The sequence below is a fragment of the Apus apus genome, chromosome 12, assembly GCF_020740795.1.
Source record: "Apus apus isolate bApuApu2 chromosome 12, bApuApu2.pri.cur, whole genome shotgun sequence".
Taxonomy (NCBI): Eukaryota; Metazoa; Chordata; class Aves; order Apodiformes; family Apodidae; genus Apus; species Apus apus.
The window spans coordinates 4467939-4491854 of record NC_067293.1 but is presented as its reverse complement, the minus strand read 5'-3'; the positions used below and the strand labels follow the sequence as shown (position 1 = coordinate 4491854).

The window sequence follows — 23916 nt, the reverse complement described above, 5'->3', positions numbered from 1 at the left end:
GGGCACCCTGTGCTGGCACCCCCATCCCCAGCATGTCCCAGTTGGAGCAGAAAGGATGGAGGCAGCACCTGAGAATGGAGATTTAATGGCCTAAGATGCCCTCCTGGCTGTCCGGCCCCTGAGGGATGCTATCCATAGGACAGGGACAGCACAGGGCAATGGGGTGGCTGTGGCCTGGGGACAAGGACCAGGGCCCCTGCAGCGCTGGCCCTAGCAGGCAGAGCAGCGGTCGCCCTTCTCCTGCAGCCCAGGGTTGCGGCGCAGCATGTCCTTGAGAGAGCCATCCTGCTCCGTCAGCAGCTGGTTGATCTCGTTCTGCTTGTACTCAGAGGAGAGCTTGTGCCCGTAGAAGGATCCCTTTGCTGATGATGGGTTGGAGTTGTGCTGGCCTCGGCGGGCACAGGCCCGCACCACCAGGTAGACCAGCTCTGCCATGTTGAGGACGATGCAGATGCTGGAGGTGACCAGCATGAAGACGGTGAAGACTGTCTTCTCAGTGGGCCTGGAGATGAAGCAGTCAACAGTATTGGGGCAGGGGTAAGCCTCACACTTGACCAAACGCACCATCTGGTAGCCCGGGTAGAGCATGTAGAAGATGTACATGAACACAGCCTCAAAGAGCAGCCTGAAGACCACACTGCAGACGTATGTCCACCACAGCGAACCCGATATGCGCATCTTATGCTTCTTCACCTCCTCCATGTGCTTGGGGTCTGCGTGTCCTGTCAGCACCAGCAGCTTCTTCTCCTGGTGCTGCTGGTAGGCCACGTGCATCGCCACGAGGAGCGCTGGTGTGGTGACAAGGATGAGCTGCAGGGCCCACAGACGGATGTGGGAGATGGGGAAGAAGTGGTCATAGCAGACGCTGTTGCAGCCGGGCTGCTGGGTGTTGCAAGTGAAGGCAGATTTCTCATCCCCCCAGACGCTCTCGGCTGCCACCACCAGCACCATTATCCGAAAGATGAAGATGACAGAGAGCCAGATGCGCCCGATGGCAGTGGAGTGGCGGTTCACCCCGCTCAGCACCGTGTAGAGGCCTGCCCAATTCATCGTTCCTCACTTCTGGAGGAACAAGCAGCAAGAGACTGTGTTAGGAGTGGGAAGGGCCCCTGGCTGAGAGCCACCACGTCCTGGTCCTGGTGGCAGCAGACCCAGGAGGAATCCAGGAGGAATCCAGGAACAACTGGCCACCGCAGCCCTGGTAAGTGGGCAGCAGGATGCACGGGTGGCAGGGTGGCTCCTGCTGCTAAAACAGCTCAGGGCAGCATTATGGATGGAGCAGCAGGGGACAGGTTGGCCCTGCAGTGCCAGCTGCTCCTGTCCTGCCACGCCACACTGGCACAGTGATTCTGACCCATTGCTGCCTCAGAAAATGGGGATGAAGCTCCCCCACTATGAGATCCCCGATCTGCAACCCAGGGCAGAGTTCTCTGGCTAGGGATGGACCCAAAGAACACCATGGACTCCTTTACACCAGCACCTCCCTGCCCTTGTTTCCCCCCCCCGCCCCGCCTCCATTCCCTGCAGGATTTGAGCCGGGGAGCCATGAGCCAGGGCCCCCCCTCCCATACTGCCATGCATAGCCACCCTCCTCAAGAGAATGGGCTGACCCCACACCCCAAGCAGAGATTCCCGCCCCTCTGAGGCCACCCGCTGGCACTGAGCAGCCCCAGGAGCTGCTTCCCACCCCGACCACGAGGCTGGGGGGCTGGGACCTGCCTTCCTGCCACCCCTGGCATGGAGTCCCAGCAGTGCGTACCTGCCGGTGAGGAAAGGTGCTCACAAGCTGCCCTCAGTGGCCCCTCTAAGGTCTCATGTCTCCCGCAGGAGAGCTCTGCTCCGCCTGCCCTTGTCTCTGTCCACCACTGCCCTGCACTGGAAGTCATATGCTGCTTTATAAACTATTTACATACAATGAGGCCTTTATCAGCCCCTGAACAACACACTTTAGCATTCAGATCCAACGCCCTGACTTCCGCCCACCCCAGCCAAACAAAGTGCCTGTGTGCTGCATTCCTGCTTCCTGGCCCCACACCCGCTCCCACCTTGCCCCACGCCGACCGTGGCTGCAGCCCCCCGACTGCTGGCCACGGGGTGTTTGTCACTCTGCCCAGCAGAACCCCGTGCCACAGGCATCGCCAGGCTGGGGCAGGCACCCAGGGTGCCTAGAGGTCCCTTCCCCAGGACGCAAAGCCCAGCTGCATGCCCATCCCGCAAGGAAAGCACAGGGCACTGCTGTAACCAGAGCTGGAGGCTGAAGCCCCCACCCTGGACCCCCGGTGTCCCGCAGCTGCAAGACACGTAGCCACCCCTCAGCAGTGTGGTGCCCACCAGGCTCTCACCTCGACACCAGGACAGGCAAAGCTCTTGGGGACTGCAGTGGCCTCAGCCTCCAGCGCAGCACCCTGGACTTTATACTGCCCTCCAGCACGTCACCCACCCCCTCCCAAACAGCCTTGCTCCTTCCAGGACTTGCTCCCTGCCAAGTAAATACCGCAGGTGTGTCTAGTTCATGCTAATACCACTGTAGCCACCCACCAGCACCCACCATCGAGCCCAGGCATTTCCCCACCCTAGGAACCACCCAGGGGCCACTGCAGCAGTGAGGCAGGGCCAGCACCCCAGGATGGTCGCTGTAGGATCTCTGGGGGTCTCCTGGCCACCCCTGCTTGTAAGTATCCTCCCCACCACGTCCCCCTCCAAGCCGGGACATGCACCACGGTGCAGCCCTGCTATCCAGCCCAGGGGATGGCTCTGGGCACCCCCAGCTCCCAGAACACCTTGATCCTCTTGCGGGCTGCTGGCCGGTCCCTGGGGAGCCACCAACACCCAGATTTGGTGTATAAAAGAGAAGCCAGGAGAGGCAAGCAGCCTGTCAATGATTAATCCAGCTAACGGCCCACTCCAAGGTCCCACTGCCCAGCACCCTGTGTGGCCCCGCAGCACACCCGAACACGGTGACCTGCCCTGCATTTTGGGGCCCAGGGGTGGGCTACAGGACGCACTACACACCATCCCCTGCATGAGGACGGCCGTGGTGACACTGTCCCCTGCACTGAGCACGGCAGGGTGGCACCCCCGGCAGCGGGAGGTGACACGGGCTCCCTCCGCAGTGTGGCGGGGGCAGTGGGGCAGTGAGGAGCCGCGGGTGGGGGGCGGGTGGGGCCGGAGGGAGCTGCAATCTCGGCCCTCGATAAGCCGCCGGCTGAATCAGCAGCAGCCGCCGGCACCGCCCCGGCTGCGCACCCGGGGCCCGGGACGCGCTGCGGGACGTGCCTGGGTCCGAGAGGGGTGCGGGGGGAACAGGTAGAAGGAGGGGGATCTAGGGGGTGTCGAGACTTGGGGCGGTGAGCAGTATGAGCAAGGGGCTAGTGGGGCCAGACTGTGGGGGATCACACTGGGTGGAGGGCACTGGGGGATCCACGGGTGGGCTCAGACTTAGGGGCGCTGGGGGATCCCGGCAGAGAGCAGGCTGGTGGGCTAAGCACTGCGAGGTCTTCCAGGTTGAGGGGGGCACTGGGGAGCCAGGTTGGAGATCAGTGGGGGCTCCAGGAGGCAGGCTGGGGCGGTGCGGGACCGGGGGGGGGGGGTGGTCGCCGCCCGCCGTGCCGGCTGCTCCCGCCAGGTGGCGCTGCGGGGCCGGGCCGGGGGGCGGCCGGGCCGGGGTCCGGGGGGGCAGCACCCACCCGCAGCAGCACCCCAGGGGGGTCAGCGCATGGAAATCCACCTAAAATATCATTAACATGGAGGAGAAAGGAAAATAGGAAAGTAGGAGGAGAATCCAGGGTCCAAGCCGGTGCCGCCCCCGTGTTCGCACCAATGATGGGAGGACCAGGAGCCCCGCGGAGGGGCGGGAGCGCGGAGGAGACCCTCGCCTGCCGCGGGCTGCACTGGCCTCCGTGCCCGGCCTCTGGGCACCGCCGCCTGTTTTTGCAGCAGGGAAAACTGTTGCGCAAAAGCCAGTGGTCAAGGACAGGCTGTACGAAGCAGCCGTGGCCAGCGTTGCCTCCGGTGCTCAGAAAACTGCCCCGTCTGCAGCCGTGTGGAGCAGAAACGGACTCTTGGTTAATGATGTTAATCGTGAGGTTAGTTTGGTGTCTGAAGTTGCAGTGAAAAGCTTGAGGACATGGGCACTTTGAGCGTAGATAAATTTTGATGAGATGGGCATGTCTGAGCCGATATCTGGATGGCAGGACAGGGGTGATACAGATGCTAGCACCTTGCTGGAATCAGAGGTCCCACAGCTCAGCAGTCTGCGTTGGTACAATCAAGCTCTGGCCATCACTGAAACACCTCTGCTGCCAGGAGGACAAGAATGCAGAGCAGGCTCTCAGGGCCCCCCTTTTCCCGGCCATCCTGCCCCAGGGAGGCAGCACAAAGGCTGCTGGGCTTCCAGGCTTGGGCTGACGCAGCACAGGCATCCCTGGGTCCAGGCTGCTGCCCTCAGAGAGACAAAACCTCTAGTTTGAGTCAGCTCAGCCAGGAAGGGCATTGGCAGTGGGTGAGCACAGAAATCCTTTGTGCCAGTGCAGCACGGGGCAGAGGGGTTACCCCGTGGCATAACAGCTTGTCCTGCCAACTTTCAGGTCTGCTGTTCTGCGCTCCAGATGCATCAGGGGTGAGGGAACCAGAACGCTGTCCTGATAATGTTGCTGTGTGGAGCAGCATCCCTGCCCTCCCACTGGCTTTGGCTCCTGGAGCAGGCAGGGACCAGGCACAGGTTGCTCATCCCCTCCCCATGCCAGGGACACCTTTGTGGTTCAATTCTCTTATGCCTCTCTTTGCCAGCAGCCTTAAACATGTTCCGTGAAGCTGAGGATGACTTACAGTTGTCACACAGATGTTAACTGAACCCTCTGGGACACAGTGTCCCCTGGGCTTTGCCAGGTCTCCAAAGAAATGCTGCTGATGGTCAAGGACACCCTGGACAGATGGCAGGCTTGAGAATTTTGCAAAAGCAGTACCATAATAGCAACTTGTCATCTGTCACCAGCTTGCCCTTGGGGTCCTAGCTGGGGTGACTGGGCTGGCACATGGGCACATCAGGCAGCTGGGGCTGTGCAAGGGTGAGGAGGAGGGACAGAAGGGCAGGGTAAGCCCCTATTCTGAGGCAGAAAGGCACCTCCCCTTCAAGAGGTCGCTAGGCACTGCAGCATGGGTAGCTGGCAGGGATGCTGGAGTCACAGGGATGGGCCACTGGCTGCTGGGCAGGGCTGGCCCTGCTGCTTGCACCATGGTGAGCGAGGCAGCTGCTGTTGGAGCTGTGCTGCAGAGCACTGGCATTTCCATGGAAACCTGGCCCAGTGGCCTGATATGGGTTTTTCTTCTTGTTTTTTCTTGCAGCCTGTCACTAAACAGGGGCATCCGGCAGCTGCAACAGAGGCCCTGGGACCATGGTCCTGAGGATGCTGGCTGGGTTGGACCAAAGGGGCCAGCCACTGAGGCAAGGCTGGATGGGGTTGCAAGTTGGGGTTCAGGGTGGGGAGCCATCCCCCTGCCTGGAGAGCTTAGCCTGCAGGGAGCAGCTCTGCCCATTGGCATGGAAAAGGGAAGGCAGCCCTGTGCCCTGGATGGGAGTCCCGTTGGCTCATTGGAGTCCCATCACAGTTTGGCTGTGCTGCTGCCCATCCCAGGCACTCTGCAGCACCCCTGCCCTTGGTGGCACAGCACGCTGCCTGCCGCCAGAACCTTCCCCACCCTCTCCATCTGCCCCATGATAAGGGTCTTGCTGCCATCCCAGGCTGGTACCCCAGTCCATGCCCACACTGCCTGCTGTGTGCTGCAGCTCCAGGACACAGGGCATGGGCTGGCAGGGATCATGGGACCCCCATATTGGGCAGCAGTTGGGGCCATGTTGTGTCTGGTGCAGGGGCTGAAGCACAGTGCTTACTTAGCAGGGCAACATGTGCTAGTGGTACTGCAGGAACCCCTGGGAGACCAGGGCACAGCTCCCCATGCAGCCCCTGCTCAGCCCCCCGCCTGCCCCCCCGGCTTGGGGGCCTCGGCCCTGGCTCTGCTGCCTGGAGGCAATTCAGGCCCCATGCCTGGTTTCCATGGCAACTCCAGATGAAATTACATTAAAAATAAATGAAACCAGCAGCTTTTCTGGTATGGCAAGAACGGGTGAAGGTAGAGGGGCTGGAAAAGGCAGGGGAGAGCTTGGTGGGAGGGAGCTGTGAGGCAGATGAAGTCCTACATGGGGTCCCAGTGCTGAGGGGGCCCAGCAGGGTTCTGGGCATGCAGGAACTTCCCTGCTGTGGCACCCAGTGTTGGCAATCCTGGGTCGCTTGGTGCTGGGCTCATGTGTGTGCTGCGCTGGGGGACCAGCACCCCTAGCTGGTGGGGTAGTACTGGGGTTCTCCCACTGCTTTTGTGGGGTGAGTGCCAGGGACAGGGGGACCATCCAGACCCTCGGACAGCAGGCATGGCCACGGCCAGAATCTCTCTGAGTCAGCCAGCACACAAGGCACTCAGCCCAGGAGCCCCCAGCCGCTGCCTCCAAGAAAAGGTGAGACACACCACCGTTAAAAATATCACTTCTGTTTTATTTGGAATTTGTTACTCTGCGTGGCTGACAGGGTATAAATACATTCTCCAACAAATATCCTCACCCTCAGCTCTGCCCAGGGGCAGGGGCAGGGGCGTGGGCAGGGGGTGTGCTGCCCCAGGCAGTAGGGCCAGCCGGCCGGTGCGTCACGGCCGCCAGCGCAGGCAGCGTCTGCCAGCCGGACCGTCTTGCACAGAGACGAGGTATGGTGTCCCCACCAGGACCCCTGCCTTCTCCTGCCTCTCCAGGCCCTGGGTGCCAGCGCCCGCTGTAGGGGGGCTGAGAATGGGGTGCCCCGCATGGGTTCCCAGGCAAGCTCTTTCTGCAGACCTGGCTGCACCAAAGCCCCTTGAGCCCCACTACCTGCAGCTGCGTGTGGTTCAGTGGCTGCCAGCAGCCCAGCAGGTGTCCCAGCCCTGGGGCAGCTGCTCCCAGCTCCATGCAGGCTACACCACCCCCAGTGGCCCTGCTCGAGCAGCCCCTGCCCATGTGTCTAGCCAGGCCAGAGCTGGGATCACCCTGCGACCAGGGAAAGGCCCTGGTGAGAGGGAGGTGGGAAGCCAAATCACTGCTAGTGCCCCCTGCTCACGCTGCTCCTGCCAGCCCCGCAGCACTGCCCACCCCTGCCTTGGGCTGGCTCTGCTTTCAGGCAGCTGTGCAGGCAGGGCAGGCACAGTGTGACCATGGGGCAGTGGTGAAGGGACCTGGGGAACTTCTGGGGGAGCAGAGCAGGGTGAGGAGCACTGGGACGTGGTGCCGAGGGGTGTGTGTGGGGGTCTGCCTTTGGATGGATGGGTTGGGCAGGTGGAGCTCACAGAGGGTGACGCCCATGCAGGGCGGTGTGTGGGTGGCACTAGTGGCAGCGGTGGGCTGGGTGGGTGGGGGTGCTTGCAGGCGGCCGTCGGTTAGGCTATTTGGCTGAAATAGGTGGGCATGGGCAACAGAGGAGGGAGAATATAAAAAATACAAAAGAGTGTGCCCCCGCAGAGCAGGAGGCAGTGCCCTGCCTTTCGCCTGCCCACGTGGGGGGGTGTGGGGTGTGGGGGGGGCGGCACCGCGCGCACACGCTGGCTTCTAACTGGCTTTTTATTTTATATCAAGAACACTTGGTTTTAAAATCTTTACAAAGGACAAAACGCGGCGACTCCGTTAGTGTGTAAAGAACTAAAGATCTGCTTAAAAAACGTCTCTGCAAAGAGAAACGACTGACACAAAAGAGATTCTCTGCAGCAAGAAGAAGGGGCAGAGGTGCCAAGTCTCCAGCCTGAGGTCCCGCTCCCAGGGACTCCAGGGTCCCCGGGGCCCACCACCAGCCCCAGTTCCCGCACCCAGCACGAGGCTGGGTCTTTAGACCCTGCCTGCTCCTTCTGCCTATAGCACCATGGCCCAGGGCCACACCTCAACACAGAGAAGGAGCCTTTTCCAGGGCACTCAGGATGCCTGGGGATGCCTGGAGGCATCAGCTGAGAGGGATACCCGGCCCTGCTCCTTGTCAGTTCCAGGGTGCTCATAGGGTGGAGCACTGGGGATGTGATTGCCCCATGGGGAGGCACAGCCCCAGTGCAGGGAGCCCCATGGCCACTGCCAGCGGGGTCCCCCCCTGCCCACCTGTGCCAGTGCATGGGCACAGGGGGCTACACCATGTTCCCCCTTGCACCCCGCCGACACCTCAGGGTGACCCTCGGGGCCCTCCAGCCAGGAGAGTCAAAGCACTTCTCAAAAGTTAGATAGGAACAAAAAAAAGCGCCTGGGGGGGACAGCGGGACATCCGGCTGTGCCGGGACCCTGCAGGTCTCCAGGCTCGGTGCCACAGCATCTGTGGGCACTGCCCCTCTGTCTGGGGGCTCCGCTGGCCTCGCCGGTCCCTCTGCCAGTGTCTGCTGCGTGCGTGTGCGTGTGCGTGCGTGTGTGTGCGCCGGCGGCGGGCAGCTATACCCTGGTGGTGGAGTGTGAGTGCGGGAGCCCCGTGCTGTTGAAGCCGGCGGTGAAGGTGTTGTAGGGGTGCAGGGTCTGCAGCCCCACCAGCGAGTTGGGGATCATGGTGATGGTGTTGGGTGTCATGAGCGGGATGTCGTCCGGAGAGCGGCGCAAGGTGAGGGTGTAGTCGGGCAGAGCAGCCAGGCGCAGGGTGTCATGGGGCGGCAGGGCCTCGCACTCGTGGTGCCCCTGGCTCACCTGCAAGGAAGGTATCTCCTCGTCGGGCGCATGGGCGATGTCATTGGAGGTGCCACGCTGGGGGCTGGGCTGCTGGTGTGTGTCCTGCCTGCGCTTGTCCTTGCGGTAGTAGAGGGCGGCGAAGGCCAGCACGTTGAGGAAGAGGAGGGAGGCTCCCACGGCGATGGTGACGCTGAGCTCAGTGGAGTAGTCACGGGGGCTCTCGAGCAGGGTGCCTGCCTCCTGCTCCGGGCTCCACTTCTCCTTCCCATTTTCGCTGTTGTAGGAGGGTGAGATGGCAGGGCGCTTGGTGGTCCAGATCTTGCCATTGGGCCGGCGAGTGATGTGGGAGTTCTGCGTGGTGTCGGGCGGTGGCACTTTGGTGGTGGTGGAGGTGTAGTGGAACATATCATGCAGGTTGTACAGGTGGGGGACCAGATGCTTCCAGAAAGCCACCTTGGTGGCCCGGTAGTGGTCACGTACCCGTGGCTTCAGTCCAATGTGCAGATACAGCTGATCGCGGGGGTTGTACTTGGACCAGGCCACCTCCTCAAATCGGTTGGCCTTGGTGTGGATGAACTTGGTGTCCTGGGGGACGGGCTTGTTGGGGTCCCTGCGAAACACAGGCAAAACTGAGCTAGCACCAGGAAAAGCTGGAGACGTGAGTCAGGAGGGCCAGACACAGAGATGGAGGCTGGGGAACCTTTGCCAGTCATGGCACAGGGTGTGCTGGCAAAAGGTCTTTCATGGCTGGGCAACACCCAAACCTTGGGTCAAGTCTCACCCATGATAATCACAGCCAACCAACCTCCCCACCCCTGCACTTGGCTGAGTCCAGTCCCAGAGGCTGGCTGTGCTCTCAGCTTCTCACTGTGTGTTGGTTCCCTGACCCCAGTGATGGTGCAGCACCTCTGGGCGACATGGGGGCTCAGTGTCCCACAGCAGGCATGACACCCCCCTACCACAGCAGGGTCCCAAGGGGTGCAGCTGCATTGAGTGAAGACCCCCCAGGCACAGCACCCATCCCCACTCACCCTGTCTTGGCAAAGTTGGTCCAGTAGGTCATCACCACGGCACTGAGCATGACATCGTTCTTGGAGAAGTTGCAGGGAAAGAGGTCTGTGGGGCCAATCATGGGGATCCCGAACACATAAGGCACCTCGTCCCCATGGGCTGCGTCGGACCATGCAGGCTTCATCAGGCTCTGGCAGTGGTGGTAGAAGGCGTAGAAGTAGGTGGGGGAGCCGTAGCGGGCGTGCAGGTCAGCCGTCACCACCGACGGCTCTACCCACTGGTGGTCAGTGAAGAGGGCCACCAGAGTCTTGCGACGTGTCTCAGGGTTGTCTCTGTCAGCCCAGTCCGTGTACATGAACTTGATGGTCTCCCTCAAAGTGTCCTTGCCTTCAGGGTAGCCGTACAGGTTGTCTACAAAGTTGGAGACTGAGTAGTCAAAGTCACTACCCGAGACGCCGTCCTCGGGGTCCACCACGCCCTCCACAAACTTCAGCCCCTCACCCTGGTTGACCCCCAGCATGATATCGTAGTTGAGGAACTCGCCCTGCTCCATCAAGATCTCCGGGTCATCTGGGATCACATCGCCGTCAATGACTGGCCCAAAGGCCACGTGGTAGCGAGCTGGCTGGATGTCTTGCTCCACCAGCTCCTTGGCACTCTTCTGCCGCAGGCAGTCCACCATGTCCACTGTGTCCAGCACGTTACAGCCCACCTTGTCAGCCAGCATGCTGGTGTACTTCACGGGCTGGTAGTTCACTGCCCAGCTGGAAAGTGCAGAGCCACTCTGTATGATGGCTCTCTGGAAGAGACCTGCAAGACAGGCAAGGAGCAGAAGAAGCTTGCAGCAGGGTGAGCACCGTTCCAACACCCAGCATTGCAGTGTGGATGCAGCGTGGAGGATGCATTGGTACCCCTGAACCCCTACAAAGACTCAGTGCTCCAGCCCATGCCTGGAGTGACCTGGGCTGTGCTGCCTACTGAGCCAGGCTTACAGAGGGTGCTCAGCTCAGGCCCACCACAAGGGTGACAGGGTGACAGCTGGGCAAGCAATGGGTGCTCCAGGCAGCAACCAAGGGCTGCTGTGCTCTCTAAAGATTCCTTTGCAGGGGATGGCCCAGTATCCCTCTGTCCCAGTGCAGGGAGGAGAGGGACCATGGTTCTATCATATCCTGGCCTTGCAGAGCAGTCCACATTGTCCCAGCCAGCCCAAGGACCTGTTGCTTAAGCTGCCAAGGGGAACATGCTGCCCTGGGCTCAGCACCATCCTCCAGACCAGGGGTGGCACTAGCTTTGCTGAGCAGTCAGGCTGCAGGGTGGCAGCAGCGGGAGGGTTAATGCCTGCTCAGGGACACTTAACCCTGCATGTCCCACCCCACTGCTTTGTCAGGGTCCCCCTTGTCCCCCTCCCTGCCGCTTCCTGCCCAGCTGGGGCTGCTCGGTGCCAATCCGGCCCAAAGGAGCACACTGCCAGATGCACAAAGAGGGCCTTTCTGCCACCAGGAACACAGAGGGAGTGGACTTTCGCCCTGGAAAACGGGGCCACAAAGGCCCTGGCCCAGGCGGAGGAATGCGTGGCTGGGCTCCAGCCCCATGTCAATGGCGCTTGTGCTCACAATACAAAGGGCTTCGAGGAAGCAGAGCCTCCGGGGCGGTGAAAGGCAGCCAGGCTCTGGGTGCACCCTGGGGTCCCTGCTTTCTGGCCAGCCCACTCCTGCACCCCGACTGCAGCCTGCAACCCTCACAGGACCCCAGAAATAGCTCGCCAGGAGGGACTGTTTCAGGCAGTTCCTGGATGGTGCTGGTGCAGCAGCGTGGTGGGCACGGGGCTGCCCCCAGCACCCTGCACCACAGAGAGCCTGTGGGTCCCCCCCCGTGCAGCCAAGGCCCTGCTGTGCTGCAGGGGAACATGCACCTTCCCACAGTAGGAGCGTTCAGAGGCTCCTGGCCACCATGTCCATGGCTCTCGTCTGCACGCACAGTCCTCGCTCTGCCAAATACCTCACATACAGTCCCATGCACTGGGACAAAGAGAAGTCACAAGCTCTGTTTGTCACCTCCTGGAGCCCTAGAAAGACACACCCAGCCTACAGGCTGGAGATTGGCCATGGGTTTGTTTGCTCCAAAGAGACAGGATGCAAGTTCCCTGGATCCCAGGAGATGCTGTCCCAGCAGCAGCCATTGCTCCCCCACCAGCAGCACCATTTCTCAGACAGACCCACTGGGATGGGCTCTGCCCCTGCCCACCCCTGCCTTGGGGAAGCAAAGGCACCTGGTGCCATCAACAGCTGGTCAAGTCCCTGATGGAACCCTTTTGCTGTATTTCTGCATGTCCATGTCCTTACTCAGGAGGATCAAGGAGTTTGCAAGAGTCCAGGCCTTCCACATCCTCCCCCTCCATGCTAGCACCCAGCTGAACCTTGACAAGCACCCCAGGGAGGCATCACCTCCACGCAGCTCACCCTGGAGCCCTCTAGCCTGCTGGCATCCAAGCAAGAAGATGCAGCTTTTCCTTCCCTGCCCAGTCTCCTCCAGGTGAGGGTCCAAGGTGAGAGTCTTACTGCACCCTGCATCCTGCAGAGCTGGCTGTGGAGCCAAGCAGTGGGACCAGAGCTCTGCCAGAGGGTGCCTGGTGCTGCAGGCTGGCACCAGCTCCTGATTTCCCCTTCACTTTGCACAGTGGCTGAGAGTAGAAACACTTCTGGGGTTGTCTGGGCCAAGCCCTGCCCAAAGCAGGATGCTGGGTGCCTTGTCCAGCTGAGGTCTGAGCATCCCTGGAGCTGGCAGCAAAGGGCAGCACCCTCCATGGAGATGGAGTGAAGGAAGGACAAGTTGTTTGCTGGCACTGACTGCTCCTGCCCTGGCATGGTGTGCTAGGGGGAGAAGCAGCACTTTGGTCCTGGGTGAGGAATCCACTCACGTACAAGGGCTGAGGCTGGCAGGGGAGCTGCAGCTCTTCCCAGCAGCCAGACACAGCATGCACTGCACCACGCTCCAGTGTCTGCCTCTCGCAGTGCCTGGCAGAGCAGGCACAAATTAGCAGCTTCATCAATAGCTCTTGATCACTACGAGTTTTATTTTGATGTAATAAAAACAAATCCACCTGGTCTGCAGGCTGCATCTCAGCGCAGCTCCCCTGCTGTGCTCCAGAGCCCTGGTCCTGAGAAGATTTGTGCTCCAGCACAGAGGTTTTTTTGAGGTAGTTTTATGGCCACTTGCTGTGATGCAACACTGCCTGCAGCACCAAACACTCCCCTCCCACCTCATGGCATTTCCAGCTGGCAGCAGCTCCCCTGCCACAGCAGAGAGGGTGCTGGGGGCACCATACCACAGACATTGGGGCTGGATGGGGTCTTGCTTCCAAAGAGATGTCACCATCTGGCCACGAAAACCAGTCTGCAGCCTTGGGGCTGACCTGCCAAAACCACCTAATCCCAGAGAGGAGACTAAGACCACCTCTTCATGATCCCCACTTGCATCCCAAGCACTCCGATCATGGAGAGAAGCACCCTAAGAAGCATCACGAATTCATTACACCCAGCATCCCCTCCCCAGCCTCTCACACTCAGTATGGACAGTGAAAATCCTTTTTCTTTCTGCAAGACCTTTCAGCCTGTAAAAGACTCCCAGTCCCTGCGCTCCTGCTGCCCAGGGTGCCTGTGCAAGGACAGGAGGGCACACAGAGCCCCAGGTATCCACACAGGGACAGGATGGCCCCACAAGGGCCCCCATAGAAGTAGAGCATCCCCTGCCCTGCCTGCTACTCAGAAATCAGTCTGCAAAGATCTGCCCCTGCTCCTTTCCTACACTCTGCTCAGTTTACCATCTAACACAAGCCAAGCATCCTCTGTCAAAAGCATCTCCTCCTGCAAGCTAGAGAGCTGCTGCCTGCCTTGTGTGGCTCTCAGTAGCTGGGAATCCTACCCCAGGAGACCTAAAAGCAGTGAGGGCAGCCCTGGTCCTGCCCTGCTCTGGCACTGCAACATTGGCAGCAGCTCTGTAGGTATAACTCACATGTTCTTGAGCTTATTGTAGTCTAATACCCACTGATATTTTTCCAAGTCACCTGAGGAGTACAGAGAACTCAGGAGCATGCTGTTCACAAAGGGGCTGACTTCAGGCACCAGGCCACTCACACAGGAGCACAGGCTGAGCACAAAAGTCTTGAGTGCTCTAGGGTGGCAGGGGAAGCAGATTATCCAGAACGGATGTGTCCTGAGCAGGCAACAGCAGCTCCATCCATGCTGCCACGGCTGGATCAATTCAGCTTTACCTGCTTTTTTGTTTCTCCCCATGCCTCAAACATGGTAGGGCACCTGCAATGGTGGCAGCAAAGCCACCAGGCTGTGGGGCAGTCATGAAACACCAAGGACTACCATAACCTCAACGTGGGAGTGCCCAAGTGCACTTTTGTGTGCGTCTGAGGTGCAGACTCATGCTTGTGTCCACTGCCCATACACATCTCCTTCTCTCCTGCACCACACTTGGGGACACAGCACTGGAAGAGGGCTGCACCCTCATAAAAAAACCCCTACAATCAAGTCCCTGGCGGCCTGGTCCCCTGGGGACAACAACCAGTTCAGACTTTGCTCCTGTGATTTCCTTCAGGAAGTTTATCAAGAACACCTCTACATCCATGGTTAGTTTTATTTTTCCCTACTGCTCAATGTAAATGTCTCCCCAGGTGTTTTATATGTATTTGCTCTTATGCCAACACAATCTTTAAGTGCAAATAATTCCTGTCTTTATCTACAGTAAACACTCTGTATTTAAATATATCAATCATATAACTTCTATCTGTGTTTTGCTAATTGCAGCACTTCCCATCCTCCCAGTCTCACAAGATGGAGCCCTCCATCTCTCCCCAGACTCAGGTCTGGCTTTGCCTCTGTTCCAGTATGAACACCTTTCCCAGGACTGAGATGTGCGCTCCAGGTGCCCAGCACAATGCCTTAACACCCTGTCTACACCTGCTCCTGGATGAGCCCAGGTGCCTGGGCAGGGTGACACAGGAGGGGCCCCCACACCCCCAGGTGCTGACCCCAGGCTGCAGCCTCCTGCACCGGGAGCACCAGGAGCTCCATCCCTGGCTCCCATGTGCCCAGGAGGAGAAGGCTTTGCTTCCCAGCCCTGGGCTAGGCTCTCCAACCCTCACTTCGCTAGGGTGGGCAGCAGCACCCGGGTGGGCTCCCTTCCCCGGGTGAACATCAGCAGAGCTGACAGTCCCAGCTGCAGCTCCCTCGGGCACAGCTGGCACCTACCTTCAGAGTGGTGGGAGAGGGTGAGCAGGCTGACGCAGGAGGCGCCGATGCCGGAGCCGAAGACGGTGATCCGCAGGGGATCCCCCCCGAAGAAGGCGATGTTCTCACTGACCCAGCGCAGCGCCTGGATCTGGTCCAGCAGCCCGTAATTGCCCTTGGCAGCCTGATCCCCCGTGCTCAGGAACCCTGTGAGCCAAAGGGAGATTAGTGAGGGATGAGGAAGCAGGAAGTGTCCTGACCTCCCACTCTCCTTTCCCAGACCTAAGGGAGATTCTGTGGCACCCTGTCCCACCATAAAATGAGACCCCACTACCAAGAGAGTCTTGTGAGCTCTAAGCTGGAGCAGGGACACCATCGAGTTCCAGCCACCCTCAGCACAGCACACAGAGGGGCAAAAGGCTGCAAGTGCAGCTGCAAGCCCCAGGGAGTCTCTCCAGCCAACTGCAAACAGTGATGAGCATGAAGACCTGTCCTACCTGGACTATCACTTGTGCTAATAACAAGTCAAGACATCTCATTCACACTCCAGCTAAAGTCAAGAAAGCACTGGTAGCTGCAGGCAGGCTGAGTGTGTGCACAGCCAAAGCTTTGCATGGACTAGTGTAGCCTGGAGGAGGCTCTATAAGTGTAGGGGGTGGGCTGGAGAGAGGAACTGACTGCAGCTTAAAATACAAAGGTTCTTAATGAGGAAGATGCTGAGAAATTGTTTCAATAGCAAAGGGAACACCCAAGATAAGCTATCAATGTTTGATTTGCTTTGACTCAGTGCAGGAAGCCAAAACCATGGTCCTTAGGTAACATCCAGGTGGGTAACCCTGGCAGGTAGGGAGCTGCACCAGTGGTGCTCTGGCAATGGAGGTGCTCTGGCTGGGTGTGCTGCTGCACTTGGAGGTGATGATGGCACCTTTTAAATCTTATTACACATTGTTACTTATGGCTCTCAAATTTGCACCTATCCAAATTAAGGGCCTGGCTTTTCATACTGAAAGGTCTTGAACAGGCTTGTTTTTACTGAAAAACCTATTTTTTACCAGGTAACTGCCATCTCCCATAAGAGACTATGGGGTCTGGAGGCTGTCAGAGAGATGTGCTGCCTGGGAAGAGCACTGTGCCAAGCTGGATGGCTAGGAAAGGAGCCATCCCTGCCAGCAGCTTGGCTGGGAAGAGCTCTTCCCAAACCTCCAGACTCCTTTTTCTCCCTGCTGCTAGAGGAGGCAGCAATGATGCTCCAGGCAAATCTGGGTACCAACCAGCAGGGGTTTCTGCTGCAGTAGGCAGGGGGGCTGCACTGTCTTTTGACCCTGTGTCCTCATTTTGCCTCTCTAAGTCACCCACGCTGATGAAAATGGGGCTGCCTCCTCTATATGGCACCCGAAACCCCTCAGTGACCCCCTCTGCAGACAGCCAGGCTGCAGTGGGCAGCTGAGGGGCCATGGCAGCTCATCCAGCTTGGAGGAAGCCCAGGCTCAGGGAGGGACAGCGGCCGGGTCCCCAGGGGCAGGCAGGCAGTACCTGCTGGCAGCTCAGCGCTCACAGCCTTCTGAGAAGGACACGCTGGGTAAACACATTTATTATTTATTTAACCGCAGACCAATATTTGCTTTCAGCTGAGCCAGGTTGTGTAAATGAGCCCGGGGGGGGGGCCGGTGCCAGGAGCCAGCCCACACTGAGACCGCCCGCTGGGGGCTCTGCCACGTATCACCCCGCTTGGCAGCCAAGGCCAGCTCCAGCAGGGCAGCTCCCACCCACCCCTCCCAGCAGGCAGCTCCCACCCACCCCTCCCACCCACCACCCCCTTCCCTGCTGGCCCAGTCCCAGTGGGCCATGGGGGGCTCATCCCGCTGCCCAGCCCAGGCTGCCCGGCCCGTACCCAGCACTCCGACGCGGTAGTTCAGGGTGATGACAATCACGTTCCCGTAGCTGGCCAGGACACTGCCGTCTATCATGTTCCCTGTGCCCTCCATGTAGGAGCCACCATGGATGTACACCATCACCGGCTTGGCTCCGCTGTCCCGAATGTCTGGAATGAGAGGCAGTTAAACACAGACCCCGGCCAGTGGCTGCAGCACCCTGCCTGACGGGCTACCAAAGACAAGGGCAATGCCAGCTGCCAGGACCGGGTAGAGGGCTTAGGAGCCAAACCCAGAGCTCTCCTGGGACGTCACAGCACGGACCTCCGAAGTCGACCACCACTGAACCAACCCCGCCAGCCCCTCTCTGGGTGGCGGCAGCTGCTGCGCTGTCCCCACACTGCTGTCCCCTCGGGGGCCTCAGCACGTCGAGAAGAGATGCTGGCTGGACCTGGCTGCTCTTCTGGGCTCTGGCCACATGCGGGAGCCAGACCAGCGGCACCTCTGTCGCGGGTGGGAGTTGCAGAGTTCAGTCTCATGTCCTGTCTTTGGCTGGACCCAAGCCCTCAGCCCCGGGAGTCCTGGAAGCTGGCAGTGCAGGGAGGCAGGGATGGGGTGTGCAGGACCTGGAAGGCAGGGGGCATTGGTGGGTGCTCCAACGTCTGACTCTCCCACCCCTCCTTTGCGTTCCCCTGAGAAGGCAGAAACCTGCCAGTTGCCTAGATGTGAACCCATGGCACCCCAGTGCCCAGACACAGACATGGTGATGAGGCAGACAGTGTGTGCACGTGTGTGTGTCAGGGAGGTGAGCACGGCGTCTGACTGGGGACAGGGCATGAGGCATGGAGTGAGGATGGGGAATGGAACGCCAAGGATTGGGGAGGTAGGACTGGGAGCCTAGGCTCAGGGAGCAGCCACACCTCCTCTCTCGACTGGCCCTGTCTGGGGAACTTCTTGCCCCTTCTGCCCCACTGGCCTGGGATCCCTCATGGAGCCAAGTACAGGCAAAAGGGAAGAACACTTGTGCTCAGGTCCTGGTGCATCTCACCCATGTTATATGGAGGAGACAGTTGCACCCATTGTGGAGATGATGCCGGGTCCCACATACCTGTGGTAGCCCTCTTGTGGGCTGGCAAGCCAGCACCAGTGGACCTTGCACTCCCTGTGCCTCAGGCAGGCTGGCACGGCCTGCTGGGGATGCTCTGCCTCAGCTGCCCTGCCCAGATGCTGCTGCTCCCTGCCTGCCTCCCTCACTGGTGCACCACATCACCCTGGCACCATCCTGATGTGGTCCCTGTGAGGCTGAAACTCCCTGGACACAGCCACACCAACTCAGAGGGGGATGCCCAGCTGAGGTGGGCATGCTCCCTTGCACCCACCTAACCCCTGCCCATGTCCACTCCTACCCACAACTTGCCCATCGCAGGGGGCTGCAGTGCAGGCTGATGGGTACCTCTGACCATCCCCACCTCCAGCTGTGGCCCACAGCACAGATAAAGGGTGGTCTCCCTTCCATAAAGAAAACCTCTTCCCTCCAGGAGAATGAGGACATGACGAAACCTGTGCTGGGTCTTTTCCTGTCACCAAGATGCAGCCAGGCAAATGCACAGACCTGGGAAACAAAAAGTGCTTGTGGCTCCTCCAGGACAGACATTGCCCGTGTGGCGGAGCTACAGCAGGACAACTCTTCCCAAGGTCACCTGCTTGAAACGTGAAGGGCAGACACATTGATGACTTTGCCCATATTTTCTCCTCCCTGCCACACATTTCCACTGACACACAAAGGGACATCCTCACAGCAGAATGGCACCAAAGTGCAGGGATATGCCAGGGAATAAATGGCTCCTAATTGCTGCAGCACATCTCAGTATGTGGGGATTTAGCACAGTCCACAGTCAAGTCACTTAGGCTGAATGCCAGTTTATGCCCTGGTACAAGAGATCCTGGGGCACAGGTTAGTGGGAGAAAACAATGGGGGTTTGGAACTGCCAAGGAAAAAGCTTTTCATCAGTTTCCCAGATCCTAAACGCCATCTGTCAGGCTGTGCTCGAGCTTCCCTGGGACTCCTGCACACCACAAGGCTTTACTGTCCTCAGCGTGTTGGGGCTGTACCCTGGCTGACCCTTCCTCCTGCCTCTTCTTCACATCCCTGAAGCCAAACACACTGACTCCATACTCTGCAGATGAACAACCCCGTTTTACTAAAAATAGCTTATTCTGCAGCTAGCTTAGCCCTGACATACATCTAGCATCACATCGCTCTGCCTTGGCTGGTGCTGTTGCTCTGCTTGCAAGACCTGGCTGGGGTGGAGAAGGAGAGAGAGGTCAACAGAAACCATGTCTGAGCTGACCACGGGTCTCCTGGGCACAGCCAGGTACTTTGCAGGTAGCCCAAGGTGCCAAGCTGCTGGCATGGCCACCCTGTGGTGGTGCCCACTGTGGGGCTGGGCAAGGGTCACTGCCTCCCCACTGCATGTCACTGACTCCAGAGGTATGAGGCTGGAGGTGGGATGTGACCGGGCTCGGGGTGAAATGGGCCCATCTGCCTGAGGGCTCCTCTCCTCCCAAGCTGCCACGCTTCCTCCCTGCCCTCGCTCGAGTGGAGCAGGAGCCAACTTATCCTAAAGCCAAAAAAACCAAACCCAAACCAAACCCACGAACTTTCCCACCCCATCCTGAGGAAGGGAAGGGCCTGGGTGCCCTGCACAGCCGACCAGCCTGCCCCCCAGCTGCCCTGCACAGCTGCCCAGCACGGCAGACAGACACACACAGGGCTCTCTCTGAGGATGGCAGCGGATGGCGGGCAAACAGAGTTGCTTTGCATGTCATGCAGGGGCAGCCTCAAGCACAGAAATACCTTCATCTTCATCCCCGTCATTATCCGCTAAGTCCTCGCCCTGTTTCTTAGCGCTGGCTCCTAGGGACCAAACACGAGGAGACAGAACAAAAAGGAAAACAAAAGGGAACAAAACCAAAACGAAACAAAACAAAAAAAAACACAACAAAAGAGAATTCAAAAATAGCATGACAGCAGAGAGATGGGGCCAGGCCTGCCCCCCACAGCACTGCTCATACTGCACCTCTCCCAGGGTCAGGGCGGCGCAGGGTGCAGGCAGGACTGCCCTGGGAGCTGTGCCAGGATGCTGCTTTACCTGGACCCCTTCCAAGATCCTCCTCCAGGGGTGCCAGGGTAGTGGGAAAGAGGAGAGCCGGTCTGGGAGAGCATCAGCACTGGTGGTGCCTCTCACAGCACTCACTGATCCTCCTGCATCTCAGCCTGGCCCCAGCCTGCTCACGCACCCTCAGCTCGTTGCCCCAGGCAAGGCTCCCTCTCTCACTGCCCAGGTGCAAGCAGGAGCCCTGCTCCCAGCTCTGCTGCCAGTAGGGACAACCATCCCTGCCACCAGCAGAGCCCACGGGAAGGGTTGCTCTGGGTGGCCACTGAACACCAGCTGGGCTCCTGCCTCTGCAATGAGTGCTTCCCTGTGCTGCTCCATTGCATCCTGCAGCAACTCCCTTCTTAAAGACTAGTTCACTGAGGATTGCAAAGGCAGCAACCAGCTCACCCTGACCAAGGCAGAACCCTTATCAGTTTCTGTAATGTCCTGAACACCTTTCAGTCATTGCACGGCCCTTAGCAAATCCACAGTGCCAGGGCATGGGCCAGCCCAGCAGCCCCAGCCTGGCACCACAGGATGCTCCTGCAGATGGGATGCACCCAGCACGGCTCTTTCTGAGGTGGACGCAGCTGGCATGAGCCAGCAAAGGTGGCCTGTGGGCTGGTGAGGAGGAGACACAGCACAGACCTGAGGCCCCATCACTGCAAGGGGCTGCAGTGCCCCTGTGGGCTCAAAGCTGAGTGATGCCATCTCTGGGCCCTGCAGCCCCAAATTTCAGGTAGAAGCTCTGTGCTCTCCTTATGCCCTTAGACCTGCAGACCAGTGCCTGTGGTCCTCTGCTCCCTAATGTATCAGAAAAGTTCCCTGGGTGATGGTGACATCCCATGCAGCAGCAGGACTGCCTGCTCTGTGCCCATGCTGCCCAGTGACCTCCTGCAGACGCACAGGGCTCCAAGGTCCCATCCAGTACCTGGCTGATCCAGGGTTCCCACTGCTACCCCCAGCTGGCCCCATTGCCACTGCATCAAGGGTCCTGTGAGAAAGGGGCAGCCCCTCAGCTCAGTGAAACTACAATGAGGTGAGCACAAAACTGGCTGCAAAGATGAAATACGGGAGTCATCCTTACTGCCAGTCTGGGATTGGGATCCTGGGGGTCACATGTGTGGTGGGTAACAGAGATGGCAGTGTGGAGAGGGACAGGATTTGAATTTAAAAGGATTTGTGATGGGGAAGTGAGAGGTCTGAAATGGCCATAGGGCAGCTCCATCAGGGTCAGAGGGTTGCACAACACGTTAAGCAGCCATGACCTGCTGGAGAAAGCCCAAAGGAATGATGATCAGAAATGAAGAAAAATACAGCAGGCAAGAAAACTTTGCAGGAGACTGGGTCACATGAAAACCAGGAGCACAGGAGTGATGGGAGCTACAGCAGCATCCCAGTGCATGAAGGGCCACTGCAAGGTGGTGAGGTGGAAAAGAAACTCCCTGTTGCTACATGAAGCAGGTTGAAGCTGAACAAGAAGAAAACCTTCCTAGCAGAAAGAGCAAGAAAGCACTGGAAGAAGTGGCCTGGGGAGGCGTTTAAGACCAGAGAAGACACGCTGCTAGGAAGAGGTAAGGTAGAGCTGTTCCTGCCTGGAGCAGGGATGGATTGAAAGCACTTAAATGATGAAGTACTCTTGCAATATAGTGCTATATGCCAACCTCCTTGCTACTACTCAGGGATAGGGACTTTTCTCTAATGAAGACCACAGGTAGTGAGCCTTCATCCTCATTGTGCTTCAGAGCTGGGAAGCCCATCACAGGCAGCTGGAGATTCCTTTCCACTGCTGAGGGTCCTGGTGCTTATAAATCCCCAGGACCAGTGGGGCTGCAGCCCTCCAGCCTGATGTCCTTTAGGCGACAAGGTCCCCATGCAGACAAGGATGGAGGAACCAGCTATGGGGAGCTGTCAGGCTGTAAGAGAGGGCAACATCCCTGTGATCTGAGCAGCAGTTCTGGTTAAGCAGGGAGTGATCTGGCTGCAGATCACTGCCCCAGAGCTTAGGAATGACTGGGACAAGCCTAAGGTAACCTGAGCTTCATGCACTGCAGAAGGGATGGTAGAGAGCAAAGCAAGGAAGCTAAGCAAAGCAGGAGAGCAGTAATGTGGGTCAGGGGGAAGGGGAAGAGCAGTAGCACATGTGCATGGCAAATGCAAAGCACGAGCCTTCCCAGAGGGCAGGAAGGTGCCAGTGGGGCTGGGGTTACAGCAGACACAGGCTGCCGCAACCAAGAGGGCTTTTTGCCTCTTGCTACGTGTTCACCTCCACGACAACCCACCGATGACCCACAGCTTGTGAGAGCAATTACAGCTTCACTTCCCTCACTGATCCCTTGCACTTTGCTCCATTACCTCCCTTCATCAGTTATCTCTGTACTCAAGGACACCCATCCCAAGAGACCTCCCTCTGTGCTGGCAAAGGCCACCACACAGAGTCCTCAAGCACCTACTTTAATGGGGATGGGTTTAAGGTGGTGGATTCACAGCTGAAAAAACCAAAAGGACTCATGGCTTTTATTCTCCTTACCCACCAAAAACTCCCTCTACCAACTGAGTGTAAATGCCTGTTGTGCCTCTTCCCTGTAAGCTGACTGCCAACTGACATTGCTCAAGCTGATAGGAAGGATGCACACTCCTAACTGAAGGCTCTGGGAAGTTTTAAGCTCAAGTTCAGTAAAAAAAAAAATAATCACTTTCTCTGAAACAGGGGCCTCCACACTGGATTTATTACGTATATTAAGCAAAGCATGCCAACAGCACTGACACCAGAGCAGAGATAAAGGAGGGCAAGGAGCCCCAGTCCCTGAAGCCTTTGCACTCAGCACAGTGTGGATATGAGAAGAGCAGGAGCCTGAGCTGAGACCTACCCAGATCCAAATGTCTGCTCAGGGTGGCCGTGGGCAGTGCCAACACCCCCTCCTCAGTACAAGCTCCCTTGGGCACCCACTCCCACGCAGAAGCCACAATATCCTGGGAGCAGGAGCCTGCAGCAGCGCTGCTGCCACCTCAGATGGCCACATGCAGCCAGAGGCACACCCGCTGGTGGCCACACCATCCCACACCAACTTCTCTGGGAGCAACAAGGTATGAACTGGGGCTGATGACAGCCATGGAACCTGCTGCTGCAAAACCCCACAGGCAGGGGCAGCTTCCCTGGGACCTGTGTCAGGTGGCCCCTCCAGCCACCAGCCTGCTCCAGGACTGCAGTGTACCTTGGTGCTGCCCTGCCCCTCCCTGTCCCTGGGCGATGCAGAGGAGTTATCTCCATCCTTCAGCAGACTCCATAAAACACTCACTGCATCTTCTCACACTCTGCTGCCTTCACCAGCACAAACACCTCCCCTCACCTTTGCAAATGAAGCAGAGTGCCAGGGCAGTGGTCTGCAACCAGACAGCTCTGCAAAGCAGCAGGCTTCACAGGAGGCTGCTGAGGAGCCTTCCACCAAAGGAGGACTGCAGAAGCCACACAGCCATAGGGCAGCCTCAGCCAGTACTCAGACAAGTTCACTTCTCAGAGAGCAGCAGAGAAGCCACAGTGCTTTTCCTGCAGAGCAGCCGAAGCCCATCCTGAGTACAGGAGCTGCTGGGAGCTCCAGCCACCCTCCCACAGCAGAGCAAGATGCTGGACTGGCCGATTGTTCTCCAACAGCATCACAGACCCTGGACAGGCCCAGCCAGTGAGACCAGGGCAGTCACTAGTAAAAACTGGGGAGGGCTGCTAGGGGCAGGACAGCCACATTTCTCCCTCCAAAAATGACATCCACCTCTTCATGTTCTGCAGCAAGGCCTGCCCAGGCTGGTGGAGAAAGGAGGGGGAAAGCATCCCAGCACCCACCACAGTCAAGTGCAGGCTGGAAGTGTTGGCAGCACAAAGCAAAGGACAGAGCTCCATTTTGCACACAGGTGCTGTACCATGTGTGTGCATGCTCTTT

At 58.7% G+C, this 23916-nt stretch overlaps 3 protein-coding genes across 8 annotated transcripts in view; 1 reads left to right on the top strand and 2 right to left on the bottom strand.

Annotated features, from left to right (window-relative positions):
• Window positions 1-69: 69 nt before the first annotated feature.
• Window positions 70-2834, bottom strand: GJB1 (gap junction protein beta 1). 3 transcript variants are annotated; one of them, XM_051630026.1, is made up of 3 exons: window positions 2343-2692; window positions 1760-1875; window positions 70-1062 (listed from the first exon to the last, which is right to left on the bottom strand). In XM_051630026.1, the coding sequence occupies exon 3, from the start codon at window positions 1048-1050 to the stop codon at window positions 211-213; it is 840 nt and encodes a 279-aa protein (XP_051485986.1). In that variant the 5' UTR covers window positions 1051-1062; window positions 1760-1875; window positions 2343-2692; the 3' UTR covers window positions 70-210. The 3 variants fall into 3 exon arrangements, with proteins under 3 accessions (XP_051485986.1, XP_051485987.1, XP_051485985.1); XM_051630027.1 differs by lacking the exons at window positions 1760-1875; window positions 2343-2692 and adding an exon at window positions 2781-2834; XM_051630025.1 differs by lacking the exon at window positions 1760-1875 and having other exon boundaries at window positions 2343-2691.
• Window positions 2505-7228, top strand: LOC127389491 (uncharacterized). 2 transcript variants are annotated; one of them, XM_051630023.1, is made up of 2 exons: window positions 2505-2671; window positions 5344-7228. In XM_051630023.1, exon 2 carries the CDS (start codon window positions 6302-6304, stop codon window positions 7226-7228), a length of 927 nt encoding a protein of 308 aa, XP_051485983.1. In that variant the 5' UTR covers window positions 2505-2671; window positions 5344-6301. The 2 variants fall into 2 exon arrangements, with proteins under 2 accessions (XP_051485983.1, XP_051485980.1); XM_051630020.1 differs by lacking the exon at window positions 2505-2671 and adding an exon at window positions 3684-4085 and having other exon boundaries at window positions 5344-6537.
• Window positions 7229-7348: 120 nt separating this feature from the next.
• Window positions 7349-23916, bottom strand: part of NLGN3 (neuroligin 3) — a 39184-nt gene continuing 22616 nt past the window's right edge. For 2 of the 3 annotated variants that reach the window (XM_051630017.1, XM_051630018.1), the window contains 5 exons: window positions 19681-19740; window positions 16844-16993; window positions 14974-15159; window positions 9736-10525; window positions 7349-9314 (listed from right to left, as the gene is read on the bottom strand). In XM_051630017.1, coding sequence (XP_051485977.1) covers window positions 8477-9314; window positions 9736-10525; window positions 14974-15159; window positions 16844-16993; window positions 19681-19740 — 2024 coding nt within the window. In that variant the 3' untranslated portion in view covers window positions 7349-8476. The remainder of the gene's footprint in view (window positions 9315-9735; window positions 10526-14973; window positions 15160-16843; window positions 16994-19680; window positions 19741-23916) is intronic. The other variant, XM_051630019.1, reaches the window with a different exon arrangement.